Consider the following 24,379-nt stretch of genomic DNA (forward strand, 5'->3'; position numbering starts at 1 on the left):
AAATGTGGTTTTCCCAAGAAAGATCATGGCAGATAGTGAGACCCAAAATCTTGAGCGACAGAACTTCTTGGAGAGGATTGTTGAGAAAGTAGATGGGAGGGTTGTCCAGTCGATCTTTTCGGAGAGACATAGTAAGAGTGTGAGATTTGTCAGGATTGAAAGACATGTTCCACTTGTTTGACCAGTCTGTGATTTTGTCCAGGTCTTCAGAGAGTGAGGAGGCAGCAGACTCCCGATCTGAGGGAAGAGGAATTGAGCGGCAGAGAGTGGAGTCATCAGCAAAGAGATAGAGAGGATTTTCGAGAGAGTCAGAGAGATCATTGATGAAGACCAGAAAAAGCACGGGGCCCAGAACACTGCCTTGGGGAACTCCAGCCTGAACAGGAAGAGGAGATGAGAGAAACCCATTCAGGGCCACACGTTGACGACGACTAGAGAGGAAGTCCGCCAACCATGCGTGGAGATTTCCATGGATACCAAAGGAGGAGAGTTTGGTGAGCAGAGCGGGGTGCCAGACCGTGTCGAAGGCACGTGATATGTCGAGGGAGACAGCTCTAATTTCCTGTTTGGCATTGAGGACCTCCATCCATTGTTGAGACAGCAGAAGCAGCATGTCCAGAGTAGAGTGACCTGGTCTGAAACCAAATTGATGATCAGAGATCAAGCCATTGGAGAAGAGGAAAGATTTCATATCCGAAGCAATGATGGATTCCATGACTTTGCTGATAATTGGGAGAAGGCTGATTGGTCTGTAGTTGCTAGGATCTGTTTTTGCACCTTTTTTGTGCAAAGCGGTGATGTTGGCTGATTTCCAAGCAGATGGCAGTTGACCTTGAGCAAAAGAGGGTGAAGAGAACAGAGAGAGGGTGAGATAGAGCAGCAGAGCAGGATTTTAGGACCCGTGGGCTGATGCCGTCGGGTCCAGTTGCAGAATCAGAGTCGAGGGTTGACAGAAACTTTTCCACCTTGTCAGGAGGAAAGGACACGGAGTCCAGGAGCAGCAGGGTACGACTGGGTATGGTGGGTACAGAGAGGGATGGGTTTGGGACACAAGATTTAGAGGCAAACACAGAGTTGAGGCATTCAGCTTTTTCACGTGCGGAGTCAGCTGTGTAGCCGTTTGAGGTAAGGGAGGGGATGGAGGGGGAACAAACACCAGAAACGGATTTGACCAGACGCCACCAGGATTTGGAAGAGGGAGACAGATAAGAGAGTTCGGTCTTGAGAACGGAGAGATATTGTTTCCTGGCTCTCCTGAGGGTGGACACACACTTGTTTCGGGCTTTGTGAAAGGAAATGAGATTTCCTTCCGTTGGATTTGCTTTCCAGGAGACGAAGGCAAGTTGTTTCTGGGCAACAGCCTCACCACAAGATTCCGTGTACCATGGACGGGAGGAAGGGTATGACAACTGAAGACGAGATGGGATAAATCTGTGCATGAGAGAGAGCAATTTACTTTGGAAGAATTCCCAGGATGAGTTGATGTCAGAGGCTGTAGAGATGGGAGACCAGTCCAGATGATTGATGGCTGCTTGAAGACCGTGCCAGTTGGCCTGAGTGAAATGCCAGACTCGTCGACGCTGAGCAGGCTCCCTGAGGATGGTCAGAGAGATGTCCACTTTAACAAGGACATGATCAGATGATCCGATCGGAGCAGATGAAGAGCAGCAGACATTTTCAGGGAAGTTAGTCATAACCAAGTCCAGAAGAGAAGATGTTCCGTTGACTGAGATCCGGGTCGGGAAATTGACAGATTGTGTCAGTCCCAGTGAGTCGCAGAAGTCCTTTGCTGAAGAGCCATGGCTGGTGAGAGAGGTACCCACACCCAGCCAACTGGCATGGTGACAATTGAAATCACCACATATGAGGAAGAGAGAGTTGGGATGAGTAGATAGAAGTTGGTCCATATCGTCAGACAGCGAGATGTAGATGGAGTCATCACTGTTTGGTGGCCGGTACAACACACATATGAACAAGAGGTGGGAGCGAAGGGGAAGCCGTAGCCAGAGGTATTCCTGGGGGTGAGGTGGAGAGAGTGCAGTGCAGGGCGAGTGAGGAAGAGAGTTTTTGATAAAGATAGCAACCCCGCCTCCAGGACGAGGCTCAGGTCTATCGTACAGGAGGAGGGAGTAGCCCGGGAGAGATACTATGGAATCAGAGACATCATAAAGGAGGAAAGTTTCTGTTAAGCAGATCACGTCTGGTTTGACAGAAGCAACCTGTATGGAGAGATCAGTTAAGTTTGAACGAAGGCCCCGGATGTTTGAGGTCCATACCGTTAATGAAGAGGAAGGGGGAGCATCAGATACAGAACAGGGGGGAGGAGGGGTAGGGTAAGATGTGGAAGAGGTGGAAGAGATAGGGAGAGCTGTTGAAGGTGTGTCAGAGATTTCAGAATAGCTCGGAGAAAGGGAAGGATGGGGCGGACAAAAGGTTTGATGGTGATTGGGTGAGCCACAATGAGGTGTTATTTGAGGAGGGGGAAGAGCGAGGCAGAAGGTTGGGGGAGATGGAGGTGAGAGTTTGAAGGGGGAAGAAGCGGGGAGGACGCTTTGAGGAGAGGGAGTGAGAGGGGGGAAATTGAGAAGCAATGAGGGTGGGGAGATTTGAAGGGGAGGGGTGAGGGGGGAGTTTGGGAGGGAAGGGACAAGGGGAGGGATTTGAAAGGGATGGGATATGGGGGAGATTTGGAGGGGAGGGGTGAGGCAGGAGTCTAGGAGGGGAGGGGCGAGGGGGCGTCTTGGCGGGGAGGGGTGAGGGGGTAGTTTAGGAGGGAGGGGGCAAGGGGGGAGATTTGAAAGGGATGGGTGATGGGGAAGATTTGGAGGGGAGGGGTGATGGGGAAGATTTGGAGGGGAGGGGTTATGGGGAAGATTTGGAGGGGAGGGGTGAGATTGGATTTTTGAAAGTGTACGATTTATGGGAAACGAACATTTATTGCAAAATGAGTTTCTTGTGACCTTCGAGTTAAAAATACGTTTAAGGACGCTGGATGGAGGATGGAGTGCAGGAGAGTTTAGGGAATGTAGAAAAAAGGCACTATAGGAGATGGATATTTTTTTTGGGATGAATTGATTTGGTGAGCAAGTCGAAAGCAGCTTTTTAAAGAAGAAGAAGAAAAAGGTGTTATAAAATATGACGGAATACATAACTTGAGGGGAAAGTGTAAACATTGAAGGTTAATGAGTGAAAACTATCTGGGGGAAATGGGGGAGAAACACGTGGTCGAAGAACGAACGAACGAATAAGAATGAATAAACGAATGAGAACAGAGAAGGAAATGTTTTTTTTTTTTTTTTTTTTTTTTTTTTTAAACGATTCATATGAACATCCGTTGAATCATACCACACGCAAATCATCAAAATCTAAACAGCACATGGTGCCCATTTTGAAAAAAGATTGAATTCTGCAAAACGGAAGCGGCCGCTGCACGTCTTTCTCAGTCGCACGTTTATGTGTGAAGAGTGCGTGCCGAATCTGTAACACGGAAGCGGCCGCTACACCTGTTTCTCAATCGCTTGGCACACTCTGCCGTGTTTCTTCAGAGCTGCACGTTTATATAGGAAGAGTTCATCAGGAGTCGATCTACTCTCTCCTGGTAAGTAGAATTTCAACAAAAGCCACATCACTGTTCATATCGGTAAATATTATTCCATCGTGTTTGGAAAAACTGGAAAATTGGAAAACTTGGAAAAATAATATAGCCTATTTTACTCCAGGGCGTCCTCAGATTACCCACCCAAAATATCGTTGCGATCGGTTCAGCCGTTTTTGCGGTACCTTCGAACGGACAGACAGACGGACGGACATTTGGTGAATTATAGTAAGATTAGTCCCATATAAAGGCAACCAGAAACATCTCATGCAGAAACATCTCATTCTGCATCTTGCAAGCTAGCGTTTACATACCTGGTACATCTCAATAGTATACCGCACAGGGATACAGCATGTCACCTCCTTGTGCACCGAATGGACACAGTTTATATAAGCCCCCTCAAGGTCATTTCTTTCCAGCGGATAGTGCTTGAGACTATACAACATTTTTCATCACACTTCCCTTCAGGGCTTCAAGACAGCTGTTCATCCCGCATCAATACTCATGATCTATTATACCCCCAAATGATCCAATACCCAAGCATTCCTCTTTTCCAGGTTATTGTGACATTGTGCAATTGTTTATTTTCAAGCTCCACTAAATCGGCAAGAACTCCGAACAACAATCACAGCAAAGTGCAACAACATTTTATTCCTGTAATCCTTTGAGAGTTTGAAATGCTCTGCCTACCATTGCTGCCCTCATATGGCAAAGTCGATTTTGACTCGAGATCAACATTTATTTTCTCAAAACGTTTGCAAAGTTTCTTTACTCATGCTTTTCCACCCGTTTGCTGAAAGTTTTGCCTGACGATTAAAATTGTAAACGTTTCAATTGCACCGATGAAGTTTTATTCAAGCATTAAGAAATTCATCTCAACTTATTTTTACAGTATATCTGTGACTATTTCCAAAGGTTCACCAACAAGATATAAAAAACAGATGATTTATAAATATTAAAAATAACAAGACACCCTTCACCAACATGCAGCCTTTGTTCCCTAGCCATATTCAAACACCTTCCAGATATACACCACTGTCGCAGAAAAATCCTCATAGTTTACAGCACCTTGAAAGTGATGAACAAAACTGCAAAACTGAACCGATCACAAAACAAAACTGAATGAATCAACAAGCCAATACGAATGATGAATAAATTTACCAAAAGTACGGGTAAAATTCAGCTAGAATTTTACCTTAACGCACAAAACATTGAGAAAAGTTAACAATAACTTGAGTTTTTGGTTTGGAGATGCCTCAGCAACAACCAAAGGAATAGTGGCAGGCAGAAAAAGACAAGTTCTTCAATCACAGCTTCAAATTAAGTTACGAGACACAAGTGATAAGAAGAAAGCGAATGCGAAAAGAACGGTGGATGACACAGCCTGTTGGTGTGTAGCTCTTCCCTTGACATTGCTCTGGCAGTCTTTGCCATCAACGCCACAAAAAGATGACAACGACATTTTGGACAAGCGTGGTGCTTCATATAATATTTCAACCCGTCGATCTGCGCACACACACACAAACACACACACACACAACACACAGATATTATCCTTGCTGACTCAAAATATATTTTTTCTTTCTGTACATGACAGTTTACTGTGCTTCCCCAGACCTGAGTACTTCACAATTCAGATGGAGGTAACATTAACATGTTAAGTTGGGAAATGTCTGCCAGTGTTTTCTCGTGGCGGATGTTAAAGAATGTTTGGTGGTTTTCAAAGAGTAGGTCATTGTGTGCCCTGACGAAGCCTTAAATGTTAGCCCGAATCGACGGTGTGGGCAGAGGGTAGGACATAGCTAGCTAGACCCCAAGGAATGATGAAAAACAGCAACCAAGCATTGCGCACTCATGAAAGACTATACTCATATTTTATTACTCACCTAAATATTTTTCATTAATTTTAAGTAAGCAATGTTGACAGAGAGCAAGGAACAAGAAGACAATTGTATTGATGTGACGAATGCATGAACCAGGATTTTTGTCCTTGCGCCAACATCGATCCATGGAAATGTCGAGGTGGTAAAAGATGGAGGTGAAAATGTGACAGATGTGGGATATGAGAGTATAGAGGTATAGAGGGCATCGGTACGCCACGATCACAGATTGGATTGGAGTGGAGGAAACAACCAATGTGCTGTGTAGTGTAACTGCAGACATGTTTATAGGAGAAACTACTTAAGCAGTGTTGGTGGATGAAGAATTCCCATTCATTTCAGAAATTTACACTCAACTAAGTTAATTTGGGAACCTTTAATCTGGGTTAAAACCATTAAAGAAGTTATAATCTGAGCACCTTTAAAAGCATCTTGAAGTGAAAACGAAACATGGAACTGTGTATATCATCAGCTTAAAAATGAAAATTAACTTTGAATGAACAAATTATGCAGCATCATGGAATGAAAGAATGACGATAAAGACTAACAGCTATAAGCACAGTGATTCATTCATTGATTTAACGGGTCTGTAATGACTGGAGGTGAATAATGCTGGAGTTTAACTAAAAGCTGGAGTTTCATCACTCACTCAAGGATTTTGGCAATGAAGGGTAGAAGAGAGCCAGGTTGGCAGTTCTTCAGAAAACTGACTTAAATAGGGATATGTGTTTCTCTTTTTCATGAGGAATGCATGATTCTTGCAGCCTTGAGGGAAAGATTTATGGCGAGTAAGATCCTAGGTGGCCACGACGTCTCACCGATGTGACATTCGATAGATCCCAGGTAGCCATGATGTCATGCCGACATGACTAGACACCTTGACAGCTGCACCGACACAGTTAACCAGATTTGGTTTGACACCATTGGCGACTGGAGATAGGACAGATTTCAGCAGTTTAGATAGGATATAATCCAGGGATACGACCAAGTACCTGGGATTTGACAAATTTGGATAATTCAGAGAGGATTTAATCCTGGGATAGGATCAAATACCTGGGATAGGATGGCTTTGGGTAGTTCAGATAGGACATGATCCTGGGATAAGAATAAATACCTGGGATAGAACGGATTTGGGTAGTTCAGTGAGGATGTAATGCTGCGGTAGGAATAAATACCTGGAAAAGGATAGACTTGGGTAGTTAATATAGGATGTAATCTGGAGAAAGGACCAAATACCTGGGATAGGATGGATTTGGGTAGTTCAGATAAGATGTAATCCTGGGATAGGAACAATACCTGGGATAGGACCAATTTGGGTAGTTCAGTTAGGATGTAATCCTGGGATAGGAACAAATATCTGGAGTAGGAACAAATGCCTGGGATAGGAACAAATACCTGGGATAGGACGAAATACCAGGATTTGGACCAATTTGGGTAATTCAAATCGGATCCAAAATAGAGGTTTTATGAAATGAACACGGCAGTTGATGTCCAAACAATAGTATAAATAAAATTGTTTAAGAAAACAAGGGCAAAATAAAATAGTTTATTTGATGGTCGGTTAAATAATTGAAAGTTTTCTTACTTTCTACGATATAAATTTGACTATTGTCGAGAGATTGGGTATTTGAGGGATTGTACGGACTCTCAATAGAGAGTCCTATGTGGTGGTAATTCGTGCGCAGCCTGTGGTTGCGGTGGCGGTGATCAGTATCACAAGTTGGGAATCATGAGGAATGAAACCCTTAGAGCTCAATAAATAATCAATAACCCTGAGAGTTCAATAAATAATCAATTACCACGAGAGCTCAATAAATATAATCAATAACCATGAGAGTTCAATAAATATATAATCAATAACCCTGAGAGTTCAATAAATAATCAATAACCCTGAGGGTTCAATAAATAATCAATAACCACGGATTATTCTCCAATATTGAATAATCAATCATTCTCCACGCATGGCTTGCGAACTTCCTCTCTGGTCATAGTCAACGTGTGGCCCTAAATGAATTTCTCTCATCTCCCCTTTGTGTTCAGGCTGGAGTTCCCCAAGGCAGTGTTCTGGGCCCTGTGCTTTTTCTGGTCTTCCACAATGATCTCTCGGACTCCCTGGAAAACCCTCTATCTCTTTGCTGATGACTCCACTCTCTGCCACTCCATTCCTCATCCCTCAGACGGGCAGTCTGCAGCCTCCTCACTCTCTGCAGACTTGGACAAAATCAGACTGGTCAAACAAGTGGAACATGTCTTTCAATCCTGACAAATCTCACACTCTCACTATGTCTCTCCGAAAAGACCGACTGGACAACCCTCCCATCTACTTTCTCAACAATCCTCTCCAAGAAGTTCTGTCACTCAAGCTTTTGGGTCTCACTATCTGCCATGATCTTTCCAGGGAAAACCACATTTCCAAGCTGGCCTCCAAAGCCAGTCGCCGACTGGGCATCCTCCGTCATGTGAAGTCCTTCCCTGGCCCAACTGAGCTCCTCACCACATACAAGGCTTTCATCTGCAGCTCAATGGAATACTGTTCTCCCCTCTGGGCTGGTGCTCCTGCCTAACACCTAGCTCGGCTTTACGCTGTTGAAACCAAAGCTTTCAGAATCATTAGAATCTCCAGCGATGAAGCTAACTCCGAGGGCCTTTCACTCACTCACTGCAGGCAGGTTGGTGGTCTTTCTGTCTTCTACCAACTCCTCTCCAGCCTAGCTCTCCCAGCTCTGTCTGTGCTCTGTCCCCGAATATTCCTACAGGTCGCAAAAGATCTGCCAGCAACCCTCTTCTGGTGAAACTGCCAAAATCAAGATTCTCTGCTCACCTTCACTCTTTCATTCCTCTTTACTCCCGCCTCTGGAACAAACTCCTTCACTCTCTTCAATCCCAATCCTCCCTCCAGGTCTTCAAAAGAGCTGTTCATCACCATCTCTTATCTTCCCCCATACAGAACCTTGATCTTTTCAACCCCGTTAATTCACCCCAGATCCACGTTTTTGAAATACCAACTTCTTTCCTGGAAGTCCTAGCAGTGTCCATGTGTTTTATACATCCCCCCCCCCTTCCCATTCCTCCACCCCCCAAGCCCTCTCCCTCCCACAGATCTCCCGATGTCCCTGTTATCTGCTGTTGTACTTGTGTCCTTCCCTCTCTCTCCCCATCTTGTCTCCCACTCCCTTTATTATATGTTTTGTGTGTCCGTTTTTTTTTTTTTGTGATTAATGTTAGCTCTTACATGAGCCTCGATCTTGTATACAAAAAAAAAACCCTGAGAGTTCAATAAATAATCAATAACCCTGAGAGTTCTATAAGTAATCAATAACCCAGAGAGTTCAATGAATAAATCAATGACCCTGAGAGTTCAATAAATAATCAATAACCATGAGAGTTCAATAAATAATCAATAACTATGAGGGTTCAATAAAGAATCAATAACCATAAGGGTTCAATAAATAAGCAATAACCCTGAGAGTTCAATAAAAAAATCAATAACCCTGAGAGTTCAATAAATAATCAATAACCCAGAGAGTTCAATAAATAAATCAATGACCCTGAGAGTTCAATAAATAAGCAATAACCCTGTGAGTTCAATAAATAAATCAATAACCCTGAGAGTTCAATAAATATAATCAATAACCCTGAGAGTTCAATAAATAATCAATAACCCTGAGAGTTCAATAAAAAATCAATAACCCTGAGAGTTCAATAAATAATCAATAACCCTGAAAGTTCAATAAATAATCAATAACCCAGAGAGTTCAATAAATAATCAATGACCCTGAGAGTTCAATAAGTAATCAATAACCATGAGAGTTCAATAAATAATCAATAACTACTTCTAATCAATAACTACAATAAATAAATAATTTATAAATAATAATTTATAAATAAAATATATAATTTATAAATAAATAAGATATAATTTATAAATAATTTATAAATAATTTATAAATCTATAAATGATTTATAATAAATAATTTATAAATAATAATTTATAAATAATAAATAATTTATTTATAAATAATTTATAAATAAATTATAAATAAATAATTGAATTTATAAATAATTTATTTAATTTATAAATAAATAATTTATAAATAAATAACGACAATAAATAATCAATAACTTTTCACTGCTCAATTTAAAAATGTTTAAACTTTCCCCTGAAGTACTGTATTCTGTCATATATTATAACACCTTTTTCTTCTTCTTCGATAAAAGGATGCTTTCGACTTTCTCACCAAATCTATTCATTCCAAAAAAAAATTCCGTCTCTTACAGTTCCTCTTTTCTACATTCCCGAAACTCTCCTGCACTCCACCCCTCCTCCAGCATCCTCAAACGTATTTTTGACTCGAAGGTCACAAGAAACTCATTTTGCAATAAATGTTCGTTTTCCATTAATCGTACACTTTCTAAAATCCAATCTCATCCCTCCCCTCCAAATCTTCCCCATCACCCCTCCCCTCCAAAACTTCCGAATCATCCCTCCCCTCCAAAACTTCCCCATCACCCCTCCCCTGCAAATCTACCCCCTTTCCCCTCCCCTCCAAATCTTCCCCATCACCCATCCCTTTCAAATCTTCCCCCTTGCCCCTCCCCTCCAAATCCTTCCCATCACCCATCCCTTTCAAACCTCCCCCCTTGCCGCCTCCTTCCTAAACTCCTCCCACACCCCTCCCCTCCGAGACTCTCCCTCGCCCCTCCCCTCCTCGACTCCCCTCTCACCCCTCCATCTCAAAGCGTCCTCCCCACTTCTTCCCCCTTACAACTTTCACCTTCATCTCCCTCAACCTTCTGCCTCGCTCTTCCCCTTCAAATAACACCTCACTGTGCCTCACCCAATCACCATCAAACCTTTTATCCACCCCATCCTTCCCTTTCTCCAAGCTATTCTGAAATCTCTGACACACCTTCAACAGCTCTCCCTACCTCTTCCTCCTCTTCCACATCTTACCCTACCTCTCCCCCCCCCCCCCCCCCCCCTGTTCTGTATCCGATGCTTCCCCTTCCTCTTCATTAACGGTATGGACCTCAAACATCCGGGGCCTTCCCTCAAACTTGACTGATCTCTCCATACAGGTTGCTTCTGACAAACCAGACGTGATCTGCTTAACAGAAACTTTCCTCCTTCATGATGTCTCTGATTCCTTGGTATCTCTCCCAGGTTACTCCCTCCTCCGGTATGATAGACCTGAGCCTCGTCCTGGAGGTGGGGTTGCTATCTTTATAAAAAAAACTCTCTTCCTCACTCGCCCTGCACTGCCCTCTCTCCACCTCACCCCCAGGAATACCTCTGGCTACAGCTTCCCCTTCGCTCCCACCTTTTGTTCATATGTGTGTTGTACCGTCCACCAAAAAGTGATGACTCCATCTACATCTCGCTGTCTGATAATATGGACCAACTTCTATCGACCCATGCCAACTCTCTCTTCCTCATATGTGGTGATTTCAATTGTCACCATGCCAGTTGGCTGGGTGTGGGAACCTCTCTCACCAGCCATGGCTACTCAGCAAAGGACATCTGCGACTCACTGGGACTGACACAATCTGTCAATTTCCCGACCCGGATCTCAGTCAACGGAGCATCTTCTCTTCTGGACCTGGTTATGACTAACTTCCCTGAAAATGTCTGCTGCTCTTCTTCTGCTCCAATCGGCTCATCTGATCAAGTGCCTGTTAAAGTGGACATCTCTCTGACCATTCTCAGAAAGCCTCCTCAGCGTCGATGAGTCTGGCATTTCACTCAGGCCAACTAGCATGGTCTTCAATTAGCCATCAATCATCTGGACTGGTCTCCCATCTCTACAGCCTCTGACATCAACTCATCCTGGGAATTCTTCCAAAGTAAATTGCTCTCTCTCATGCACAGACTTATCCCATCTCGTCTTCAGTTGTCATACCCTTCCTCCCGTCCATGGTACATGGAATCTTGTGGTGAGGCTGTTGCCCAGAAACAACTTGCCTTCGTCTCCTGGAAAGCAAATCCAACGGAAGGAAATCTCATTTCCTTTCACAAAGCCCGAAACAAGTGTGCGTCCACCCTCAGGAGAGCCAGGAAACAATATCTCTTCATTCTCAAGACCGAACTCTCTTATCTGTCTCCCTCTTCCAAATCCTGGTGGCGTATGGTCAAATCTGTTTCTGGTGTTTGTTCCCCCTCCATCCCCTCCCTCACCTCAAATGGCTACACAGCTGACTCCGTGAAAAAGCTGAATGCCTCAACTCTGTGTTTGCCTCTAAATCTTGTGTCCCAAACCCATCCCTCTCTGTACCCACCATACCCAGTCGTTCCCAGCTGCTCCTGGACTCTGTGTCCTTTCCTCCTAACAAGGTGGAAAAGTTTCTGTCAACCCTCGACTCTGATTCTGCAACTGGACCTGATGGCATCAGCCCACGGGTCCTAAAATCCTGTTCTTCCGCTCTTTCACTCCCTCTCTCTGTTCTCTTCACCCTCTCTTTTGCTCAAGGTCATCTGCCGTCTGCTTGGAAATCAGCCAACATCACCGCCTTGCACAAAAAGGTGCAAAAACAGATCCTAGCAACTACAGACCAATCAGCCTTCTCCCAATTATCAGCAAAGTCATGGAATCCATCATTGCTTCGGATATGAAATCTTTCCTCTTCTCCAATGGCTTGATCTCTGATCATCAATTTGGTTTCAGACCAGGTCACTCTACTCTGGACATGCTGCTTCTGCTTTCTCAAAAATGGATGGAGGTCCTCAATGCCAAACAGGAAATTAGAGCTGTCTCCCTTGACATGTCACGTGCCTTTGATACGGTCTGGCACCCCGCTCTGCTCACCAAACTCTCCTCCTTTGGTATCCATGGAAATCTCCACGCATGGCTGGCAGACTTCCTCTCTAGTCGTAGTCAACGTGTGGCCCTGAATGGGTTTCTCTCATCTCCTCTTCCTGTTCAGGCTGGAGTTCCCCAAGGCAGTGTTCTGGGCCCTGTGCTTTTTCTGGTCTTCATCAATGATCTCTCTGACTCTCTTGAAAATCCTCTCTATCTCTTTGCTGATGACTACTCTCTGTCGCTCCATTCCTCATCCCTCAGATCAGCAGTCTGCAGCCTCCTCACCCTCTGCAGACCTGGACAAAATCACAGACTGGGCAAACAAGTGGAACATGTCTTTCAATCCTGACAAATCTCACACTCTTACGATGTCTCTCCGAAAAGACCGACTGGACAACCCTCCCATCCCACTTTCTGAATAATCCTCTCCAAGAAGTTCTGTCACTCAAGCTTTTGGGTTTCACTATCTGCCATGATCTTTCCTGGGAAAACCACATTTCAAATCTGCCCTCCAAAGCCAGTCGCCGACTGGGCATCCTCCGTCGTGCGCAGTCCTTCCTTGGCACACCTGAGCTCCTCACCATATACAAGGCTTTCATCCGTAGCTCAATGGAATACTGCTATCCCCTCTGGGCTGGTGCTCCTGCCTCACACCTAGCATGTCTTTACGCTGTTGAAACCAAAGCGTTCAGAATCATTGGAATCTCCCGCGATGAAGCTAACTCCGAGGGCCTTTCACTCACTCACCGCAGGCAGGTTGGTGGTCTCTCCTTCTTCTACCGACTCCTCTCCGGCCTTGCCCCCCAGCTCTCTCTCTGGGCTCTGTCCCCCAAATATTCCTACAGGTCGCACAAGATCTGCCTGCAACCCTCTTATGGTTAAAACTGCCAAAATCAAGACTCTTTGCTCACCTTCACTCCTTCATTCCTCTTTTCTCCCGCCTCTGGAACAAACTCCCTCACTCTCTTCAATCCCACTCCTCCCTCCAGGTCTTTAAAACAGCTGTTCACCACCAACTCTTATCTTCCCCCATCCAAAACCTTGATCTTTTCTACCCCCGCTAATTTCACCCCAAATCCACTTTTTTGAAATACCAACTTCTTTCCTGGAAGTCCTTGGTGTCCTTGTGTGTTATACTTCACCCCCCCCCCCCCCACCCCCTTCCCACGCCTCCTCCCCCCAAGCCCTCTCCCTCCCACACATCTCCCGATGTCCCTGCTCTCAAATGTTGTGTTTGTGTGCTTCCCCTTCTCTCCCCATCTTGTCTACCGCTCCTTCTTCTTTTATATATTTTGTTTGTCTGTTTGATTTGTTTGTGTGATAAATGTTAGCTCTTTCACCAGCCTCGATTCTGTATACAAAAAACCAAAAAAACAAAACAAAAAAAACAATGAGGGTTCAATAAAGAATTAATAACCATGAGTTCAATAAATAATCAATAACCTTGGGAGTTTAATAAATTATTAATAACCATGAGAGTTCAATAAATAATCAACAACACTGAGAGTTCAATAAATAATCAATAACCATGAGAGTTCAATAAATAATCAATCACCTTGGGAGTTCAATAAATAATCAATCAAATAAACCCAATGCTTTTGACATTATATTGTTGAATGGATGAGTGGTGCCTTTTGGATTTATTACAAAGTACATGAGTTATATTTATTGGTTCTTGAGCAGGCTCACACTTCTTCAAATATCTACACAACAAAGTTGGGAAAAAAAGAATAGGAAAAAGTAACAAATGTAATCATCACCAACACTACCCCCGACCCACCTCGCCGATGCCCTCTCTCCTCGTATGCATTGAATGTGCAGCATCCAGAATCATAGAAGTTGTTATATATTCTATAACTTTTGTTGGAAAACAACAGCATAATGGGCTGTCTCTTTATTACGTATGCAAATATTCGACCACCTGCCCCCTCCCCCACCCCACTCTCTTACCTTCTTTTGCACCTTCAAAGGTGTATGTAATAAATAGATGGATGATCATATTATTAAATAATTACTCTTGTAAACACTTACGTGGTTCGTAATAATCAATCAATTTAACGAGCGGCTTTGAAATGTTGGCCACCAGCGCCACCTGGTATGCAAGGATGTTGGCACACACATCGTGCTTTCCCACCTGTACAGAAAACAAATAACGAAATTAAAAGGTGGTTAAATGCTTATAATCAACGAATTATGTCAACTCAAGTTAGTACTTAAAGTAAGTGACAATTTACAGCTTACCTCGACCAGGTACAGAGTGACCTTGGACCCCTCCAATTCTGTTTTCATGATGTTGTGATGCAGTTTTATGGATTGTTCGTCGGTGATGAAGCCGCTTGGCAAGTTAACCTCCATGAGGAGCATGCCACTCAAATCATCATTCAGCCAACTGAGGAAAAATGCAGTCCAGGGATGGAGAGTAAGCAGCTGTTAGTTTATTATTATTATTATTTGGCTTGTCAGCTTAGCATGCTTAAAATTAATCCAAAGAGTAGTTACATTGGAAATAATTCTGGAATGAAACCTCAGGACGAGAAATGGAAAAATAAATAAGGGAGATGAAAAATGAAAAAAATATATCCTGGTTGGAAGGAAGATGAGGAGGTAGGAGTGCCATGCAGACAGAGATTTAGGATGGGGAAAAATATGGTGATCAGGATGGTGAATAGACGTAATCACTAATTGAAATAAGGGTTCCTTTATTTGGTAAGCAACCCAGATACCCCATGTCCTAAATTCTTCAACCCCCCCTCCCTCTTCCCACTAATCCCCCCTCCCCCCCCCCCCGATCCCACCCCCTCGTTCCCTGTGCAAAACAAAGTTGAACAGTTCCTGATAAACAGTAACAGAGACTACAGCTCACACATAATTTATCTTGATGAAATGTTCATTTTATTACAGCTTGGTAGTTGGTACACAGAACTACAGTAAGCTTGGTACACTGCCGCGGTGCTGCTCGCACAAGTACCAATGCTTCCGTTCATTGATTCTACTAGGGCATGCCCGTACTATATCTATATCTAAAATTATATCCCCCCCTCTATTTACATGAAATGGTTTGGTCCATGAAATGTTTTGGTCCATTCGCAACGCCAAAGCGAACGGCGAACGCTTTACATGAAATGGTTTGGTGCATGAAATGTTTTGGTCCATTCGCAACGCCAAAGCGAACGGCGAACGGCTTGCGAGTACAGTGACAATCCCCCCGGGGTTTTTATTAGTTTTAAAACATAGTTTAACGCCAACATAGTTTGCAAACGTGAAATAAATGAATACGCTCTCAAATGTGCCATCCGAGGCAGAGTGTGTCCGCCACGTTCGGCACACGCGATAGCTCGCTGCTCTCTGATTGGTTGAATCGTTTTTTGGACATAGCTCGGTAAGTAATTGTCCGATTAATATGAAACCTTGAAAAGGCACATCCTCGGGTCCCCAGCAATATACCTGGCAAGTTTAAAGTATATCGGACCCGTGGTTGTCGAGAAACAGCGGTCACAGACAAACAAACGTACAAACAAACACACAGAGATTACTGGAATTATAGATAGATATTAAGCCTCTCCCTATATACTCCGATAGGATAGGGAGAGGCTTCGCACCCATAATTTTTAATGGTATCACAAAGTTTATTTGACCCCGAAGAGTACTAAACTACCATTTAGAATTTGTTTCCTGCACTCCCAACACTCCCGGGCTGTATTCCGGAGCCGCTGGGGCTTTCATAATGAAATTTTGCATCAATAGTGTGCATAGAAACTATACGGGGTTGTTATACAATATTTTTTTGACCTTGATCTAATTCTTAAGGTCATGACCTAATTATGCACCTTTTTCACCATTACTTGACCAAAGTTTGTCCAATCAAAATGTAATTGCCCTCTTTAGATAGCCTAGAGCAAGGTGCATTTACTCTTTATTTAGGTCATACCCCTCCAAGGTCAAGGTCAAATGGCACTCTGAAAAAAAATAACGTGTTTTTCGTCATCGCCTAATTTTGCCAATATGGAATCTCAAAGACTGCTTGGCTTTCCAATATGTTCTTGCATCATAATAGTGTACCTGCATGGAAGTTGTGCACCTGATATTTAATTAGTGTCTTTGACCTACTTTTTTCGGATTGTGACCTAATTAACAAAAAACACCTTTTTGCTTATAACTTCAATAATTTTCCTCCAATGTACATGACTAGTGAGATACCCGTGCCATGCACGGGTGTGAGGCCAGAAGCAAACAGGCAATACAGATACGGCGAATGCTAAAGCATGAAACCAATAAATTCCACATTCCTGTAGCACCCTCAGTCGCACATCAGACATGGACAGCAAGTTCGTGAAGGACTTCCATGAAAAACGTACCCGTTGGCAAACAAACGGGTACATTCACGTATAGAAACATCGATCGTGGGTCCGTGGCGAATCTGCATATGGCGATCCGCGAAGTTCACGTTTAGAAAGTAGAAACCATCACGGCATGTCGTCATTTACTTGTACTCAATATCTCTTTTTTCATTCCAAACAACATAACTCCAATCACAAATTAATCACAAAATAAACTTTTAACAACATTGTTATGTTTCCTTCATTGTAAAAACTACCAAGTCAACAGTTAAAAGGATTTTGAGCCGATAAGTGTTACGGCCTTGGCAAGATCGATGGAGACAGTGATCAGTTGGCTTATACACCGCCCAAATAGCTATGTGGAATTCTCTCATGCAGAGATTAAACTCACGTCGTTTGAACTTTGGCCGAGGTCATTATTTACTTTTAATGATGTTTATATATGAATCAAAAAGAAGATAATTGGTTTTGGGTCGTCCTTTCCGCATATCTCATGGGATTGTGAGTTGGAGAGACGACCATGATGGCGGGGAGGGGGTTGGCATTCTCTCAAGCAGGGATTCAACCCACGTCCTTTTAAAAGGTCTTTGTCTGTGGTCACCGAGTCCGATCGGTGCAGCCGATCGGTGCAGCCGTTTGTGCGGCACCCGGGAAAATAACGTTATGCGGGAGTCCAAACCTGAAAATGCTGGAGGCCAAAGCTGAAATTGGAAAAACAATACACCCTATTTTACTCCAGGAGATCCCAGGATTACCCACCCAAAATATCGTTGCGATCGGTTCAGCCGTTTTTGCGGTACCTTCGAATGGACGGACAGACAGACAGACGGACGGACATTTGGTGAATTATAGTAAGATGTTGAGTTTTATGAATACATTGCAGATGGGGACACCTTTTCTTAATGCACACTCTATCCATAAATGTTGAAGCTCAAGGTCATATGGTGCTCCAAGGAAATGACCATCAATGGACCACCACCCAAGGGTAAATCGCAGTCGATTGCATATATCTAGGTAGTTGTCCTTGTCTGACTCTTCACTAAAAACTAAGATATCCCAAAATCAACCTCCATCATGCTTGCCCTGCCATTAATGCCTGCGAAAGAGCTCGGTGATTTTGTATGGCTTGGGCCACAATTCCGAATGGAAACGAACCCCGGATACTGCATGAATATCCAGCACTCGAACGGTTCGAGGACGCTTTTTCTTCTTTCCGATATGCATACAAAAATCAATAAAAAGTGATAGAAATGAATGAATGAATGATCGTTTTAAGGCCATTTTCCCCGCTAGAGCAGGGGTTAGCCTTGTGGGCCCCATGACAATCATGGTTCCCTGTTTGAGGCAATGTTTTTATGGCCGGATGCCCTTCCTGACGCCAACCCTTGGTCACGCTCTTACGATCCGCAGGGATACGGTGTACCTATTCTAAATCGGGGTACACACCGTGGTCATTCATCCCAGCAAGCTGGTACTCAATTTGCCGACCTCGGAAGGATGACAGGCTGAGTCAACCCCCCTGGCGTTAATTCAGTAATTGACCGGGATTCGAACCCAGGATCCTAGGATCCCAAGCCGGCACCCTAACCGCTAAGCCAACACCAGGTTTAAGTGATACAAGTGATAGAAATGACAAATAAAATTGAAAAACCACTTTTCTGTGTAGATTCTAATGAGTAATTAAATACTCTTATTTGAGATTTTCTGTCTAGATTAGTAAGTAATATGTAGATTATCAAGATTGCAGTAGATCTGAGAATGGTGGCAGAATTGCCAGTTGAAATGACGGTTGACATGTCTCTGGCTAGCAGGATGATGATCATGATGACTTTGACATGATGTAGCATTTTTCGTGAACAAAAGATTAAGATGGAAATAATGCAGATTAAATTGGATTTTTTTCATTATTTCTCTCCATTAGAATATGAGGAACCAAACAGGAACTTCAGCACAGCAAGAGGTCAAAATGCCCATCAAGCCTTTGCCAGTATTGCCAACCTCTGATTGTTTGTTCGTGCTCTATCCATTTTAAATGATGAGCAGCAAGTACCATTTTAAAGCCTTTGGTACGACTCAGCTGGGATTCCAACCACCAACCTCCCAGACTCAAAGAGGACAATATGTGACGAGAGAGGACGCACGAACCAAGATGAAAGTCGAGACATAAAACTGTTGGTTGTCAGTTGATCAATAAGCTGATGGGGTTGTCAGGATAGTTGAGAAGGTGTCACCTTCACCTGTCTTGGCTGGGTTTGATTCCTGATCTGACTAGCTGGGTTTGATTCCTGATCTGACCAGTCCTGAACGGATTGTCACCAGCATTCCAGGCAAATTCTAAATTCCTGCCCCAATCAAGTCAGTCACCCTCTAGTAATGCTGGGATTCGCCCATATATGAAGAGGTGTGCGCTTGCCCAAGAGCAGCTCATGCCAGTCACCATCTAGAGGTGGTCCTCGAGGCACTCTCAAACACTAAAGAAGTGGCAACCTACTAGGATATGGAATTGCACCATTGCATCAATAGGCAGAGCCAAGCAGGGCATTGCATCAATAAGTACACTGTGTGTCAGATGCGACGTAACCATGGGAACCTGTCTGCTAGCATTGATTGCTGGTGGACATTATAGATCCCACGGTGTTCTTGCACGAAGAGAAGACGATTGTTGGCATATTCCAAATTCCTGCCACAAAGACTGTACCTCTAGAAAGTCTAACCTAGGGCTCTGGCATTCCCAACTCGCTCTCTTCCAATAGTTCATGACAGGGCCTTAAATATGGCAAGGCGAAGTAACAACACAAATATGATCATGTTCTTGTGGACATATCGTGGCTGGGACTAATGTAATTTTCTATGACGATTCCAACTGGACGGATATACCTCAGTGATGCTCCTTTTAAATCCACAGCTATAAAATGTTGGTGGATATACTTTTTCACAGTTTTTACATCCCAAGCATACCTGAGAGGCTGTTAGTGCTATCCTTGAGTGCTTTCCGAACTGCACGAGCATTCCACCATTACATCTGCTGTGAGGTCACTGACTTTCTTGTTTGCTCTTATCATTTTTTGAATGTTAATTGCTGCAGCTTCCTCTTTATGGACGCCAATCTCGTGACAAGGAGGATCACTTTGACCGATTTTAATTTATGGATTTTGTAACAAGTTTGCATTTTTAGCCATTGATTGTAGATGTGTAGATTAGCTGCAGGACTCCCAGCCTTATATCGGTACAAACTGAAAGATCACTGATGAGAATGATGGATTCAAATTATCAGCTTGTTTTTCCTCTTACATTGACCAAACTACATGAAGAACCTTGTACACAGAAAAAAAAAAAATTATTACGAAATAAGTAATTGCCCTGTGGGTTTGTGATCAGTTCACACTCTACCAGGTGTATGGTGGGGCACATCAAGTCAGATTCCGCATATAATTTGAATGAAAAAACAAGTTACTTGGTATATTCTGATAACTAGCAGAGTATCGACCCTATCTATGGTTGATCTTGTTGCAACCATGCAATAAGTTCTTCCATCATGTCGCTTTATTTGGGCAGTGTATAGGCAACAGACCACAGCTTTCATCGCTCCCGAAAATAAAAAGTAACCTGGGTTACATACCTGAAACAAAAACATGCATACTGCTCGATTGCTTGTATGCATATATAATACATCATGGTTATATACTGTAGCTGGGATAGATTCAATTGCACTGGCTCAAAGCATGACATCAGAGGCCTGAAGCCTGAGACGTATAGGACTGTCACCTTCACATGGCTCATGACACCTATCGGCTCCAACCTTTTGATACTTGATAATCATTTTAACAGTTGCTTACGTTGTTTTACACTGTGAACATGGTACTTCCAAAGAGACTTACCATAGCACCAAAATGGTGGTAATTTTTTTTTCAGGTTACAATTGTGGGTGGCATCAGGCCAGCTGTCCAACCAATTGGTATAAAGCAGACATCATCATGTCGCCCCGCCATTACGGCGTTGGTGTTAGGTAACAGACTGCGCGAACGTTTTAGGAGCAACAGACCTTGCGCAGAAGTCAGTCGCTCCCTCTCGCCAAACAACCCAAAGTCCAGTGGCAGGCCGAGGCCCGACAACCGGAAGGGAAGTGTGGTGCAGCGGCTGGCCGGATACACAGGGAATACCCATAGTGCACCGCCCTTATTTTACAGCATACCACAGGTGCTGCTGGTTAATGCAGTGACTCGCTGTCGTCATTCCAGTAAGACCGGACATCCGCCAAACGAGCTCATCATTCATCCCAGCGAGCTGGTACTCAATTTGCCGACCTCGGAAGGATGACAGGCTGAGTCAACCCCCCTGGCGTTAATTCAGCGATCGACCGGGATTCGAACTCCGGATCCTAAGATTCCAAGCCGGCACCCTAACCGCTAAGCCAACACCAGGGCCAAAAGCAGACATACTCAAAAACTTGCTTCGTTATATCTAGATGTTAGCCTGAATAACATTGTTATCCCATTTGCATTTCTGACATCTTTAGCTGCTGTGTTACCTCGCACACGAAGTAAGGTGGATTTTACCATCAAACTCCATCGTCTCATTGAGTACCACATGCAGGCCGAGTTTTTCTGTGCTTCTCCGCTTTCGATCACTGGAACCTGTTGATAGGTCATCTCTGACGTTGTACAAGATGTTCCACTGCACACAATGAATGAACAGTCGTATCAAAAAATCTTGATCATTGTGTAGTCAAAACCTCAGGGTTTTTCAATGTACAAGTTTCATTTTCGTCGCCGGAGGCATTATGTTTTCAGGTTGTCCGTCCGTCCGTTCATGATAGGTTTTCGTTACCGCGAAAACTTAAGAACGGCTGAAGGGATCTTAGTCAAACTTGGTGCAGGTATGTATAATGAGGTAAAGATGAACTGATTCCATTTTGGGGTCACGAGGTCAAGTGCCAAAGGTCAGAGGTCATGTTAGGTAAAAATACTGTTACCGCGATTACTTGTGAACCAGTGATGGGATTCTGACCAAATTTGGCACAATTATGTAGAATGATGTAAAGATGAACAGATTCGATTTTGGTGTCAAGAGGTCTCAGGTCAAAGTCTTTAATATGTCTATAACTTGGGAACGGCTGAAGTGATATAATTCAAACTTGGTACAGGTATGTATAATCATGTAAAGATTAACTGATTAGAATTTGGGGTCAAAGGTCAAAGACAGTAATAAGTCAATAACTTGAGAATGGCTGAAGTGATCTAGTTCAAACTTAGTACACATACGTATGTAAAACGATGTAAAGATTAACTGATTAGATTTTGAGGTCAAGAAGTCAAAGGTCAAAGTCTGTAGTAGGTCTATAACTTGAGAACGGCTAAAGGGATCTAATTCAAACTTGGTATAATAAGCAATATGTATAATGATGTAAGCATGAAGGTCAAGAGGTCGAAGTTCAGAGGTCATGTCAGGTTAAAATGTGATTTGTATGTACAAGATCGAGGCTCGTGTAAGAGCTAGCATCAATCACAAAAACAACAACGAATGGACACACAAAACATACAAAAAGGGAGCGGGAGACAAGATTGGGAGAGAGAGAGGGAAGCACACAAGTACAACACCAGAGAACAGGGACAACGGAAAATCTGTGGGAGGGAGAGGGCTTGGGGGGAGGAGGCATGTGAAGGTGGGGGGGGTGGGAAAGTATAAAACACATGGACACTGCTGGAACTTACAGGAAAGAAAAAAGTCGGTATTTCCAAAAAAAAAAGTGGATTTGGGGTGAATTAACGGAGGTAGAAGAGGTCAAGTTTTGGATGGGTGAAGATAAGAGATGGTGGTGAACAGCTGTTTTAAAGACCTGGAGGGAGGGAGGAGTGGGATTGAAGGGAGTAGGGGAGTTTGTTCCAGAGGCGGGAGAAAAGGGGAATGAAAGAGTGAAGGTGAGCAGAGAGTCTTGATTTTGGCAATTTAACCATAAGAGGGTTGCTGGCAGATCTTGTGCGACCTGTAGGAATATTTGGGGGACAGAGCACAGAGAGAGCTGGGGGAGCAAGGCCGGAGAGGAGTCGGTAGAAGACAGAAAGACCACCAACCTGCCTGGGGTGAGTGAGTGAAAGGCCCTCGGAGTTAGCTTCATCGCAGGAGATTCCAATGATTCTGAAAGCTTTGGTTTCAACAGCGTGAAGACGAGCTAGGTGTGAGGCAGGAGCACCAGCCCAGAGGGGAGAGCAGTATTTCATTGAGCTGTGGATGAAAGCCTTGTATGTGGTGAGGAGCTCAGGTGTGCCAAGGAAGGACCTCGCACGACGGAGGATGCCCAGTCGGCGACTGGCTTTGGAGGCCAGTTTGGAAATGTGGTTTTCCCAGGAAAGATCATGGCAGATAGTGAGACCCAAAAGCTTGAGCGACAGAACTTCCTGGACAGGATTGTTTAGAAAGTAGATGGGAGGGTTGTCCAGTCGGTCTTTTCGGAGAGACATAGTACGAGTGTAAGATTTGTCAGAATTGAAAGACATGTTCCACTTGTTTGACCAGTCTGTGATTTTGTCCAGGTCTGCAGAGAGTGAGGAGGCTGCAGACTGCCGATCTGAGGGATGAGGAATGGAGCGGCAGAGAGTGGAGTCATCAGCAAAGAGATAGAGAGGATTTTCAAGAGAGTCAGAGAGATCATTGATGAAGACCAGAAAAAAGCACAGGGCCCAGAACATTGCCTTCAGGAACTCCAGCCTGAACAGGAAGGGGAGATGAGAGAAACCCATTCAGGGCCACACGTTGACTACGACCAGAGAGGACGTCTGCAAGCCATGCGTGGAGATTTCCATGGATCCCATAGGAGGAGAGTTTGGTGAGCAGAGCGGGGTGCCAGACCATATCGAAGGCACGTGATATGTCAAGGGAGACAGCTCTGATTTCCTGTTTGGCATTGAGGACAAATTTGACAATTGACATTTGGCATAGAGCATTGATAACTTGAGAACAGCTGAATGGATTTAAATCAAACTTGGTACAAATATTATAGTGATGTAATAATGTGGATGGAGGCATATTGGTCGACGTAGTGACGTCGAAGAGTGTCGTTCTCGTTGAACATCGCTTAATAAGCATTTATTCTTTAAACAAAAGTTTCCACTCCTACACTATATTACTGCACTTACTGTAGTCATTTTTCCTGCGGTAGATTAATGTGGTGGTAGAATAGCTCAGCTTGTAGTGTGTTCACCATTGATGTGTCTAGCCTGGATTCGACTATCAAAATGCAAGGATTGAATTCAAGTTCAGACGTGATGCTAGCAGGAGGCGCTTTCAAGTTGCTTCCAAAGCAGTCTCATGGCAAGGATTACACTGAGTGGTTTGTACCTTTGCCTTTCCAGCAGTAGTCAGGGCAGGAATTTAGAATTGTTCATAGTGGTAACTCATTAACCCTTAGCAAAGCACACCATAGGCTTTTAACGACTGCCAAGTAATGCTAGTAGGTGGACCACCCAGATTAACGTCCATTGAGAGGGATGGCCCTCTTTGTGATGCAACGCCCTGCCAATGAAGCACAGATTAAAGTTGAGTCGGGAATCGAACCCAGCACTGACAGCACGAAAGGAAGTCATCAGAGATTTCAGTCAGAGATTTGAAGGTAGTCTTTGAAGGTAGTCAGGGATTTAAATCGGACTGAAAATATCATGTCAGGGATGTAAATCGGACTGAAGATACCATGTCAGGGATTTAAATCGGACTGAAGAATACCATGTCAGGGATTTAAATCGGACTGAAGAATACCATGTCAGGGATTTCAATCGG

At 43.8% G+C, this 24,379-nt stretch overlaps 1 protein-coding gene across 3 annotated transcripts in view; it reads right to left on the bottom strand.

The window, feature by feature from the left end:
* Window positions 1-4,226: 4,226 nt before the first annotated feature.
* LOC137432560 (CD109 antigen) overlaps window positions 4,227-24,379 on the bottom strand; it is a 171,720-nt gene continuing 151,567 nt past the window's right edge. For all 3 annotated transcript variants that reach the window (XM_068124597.2, XM_068124598.2, XM_078783358.1), the window contains 4 exons: window positions 21,138-21,283; window positions 14,514-14,661; window positions 14,304-14,406; window positions 4,227-5,101 (listed from right to left, as the gene is read on the bottom strand). In XM_068124597.2, coding sequence (XP_067980698.2) covers window positions 4,911-5,101; window positions 14,304-14,406; window positions 14,514-14,661; window positions 21,138-21,283 — 588 coding nt within the window. In that variant the 3' untranslated portion in view covers window positions 4,227-4,910. The remainder of the gene's footprint in view (window positions 5,102-14,303; window positions 14,407-14,513; window positions 14,662-21,137; window positions 21,284-24,379) is intronic.

This window comes from Myxine glutinosa, chromosome 8 (assembly GCF_964187855.1).
Source record: "Myxine glutinosa chromosome 8, kmMyxGlut1.1, whole genome shotgun sequence".
Lineage (NCBI taxonomy): Eukaryota > Metazoa > Chordata > Myxini > Myxiniformes > Myxinidae > Myxine > Myxine glutinosa.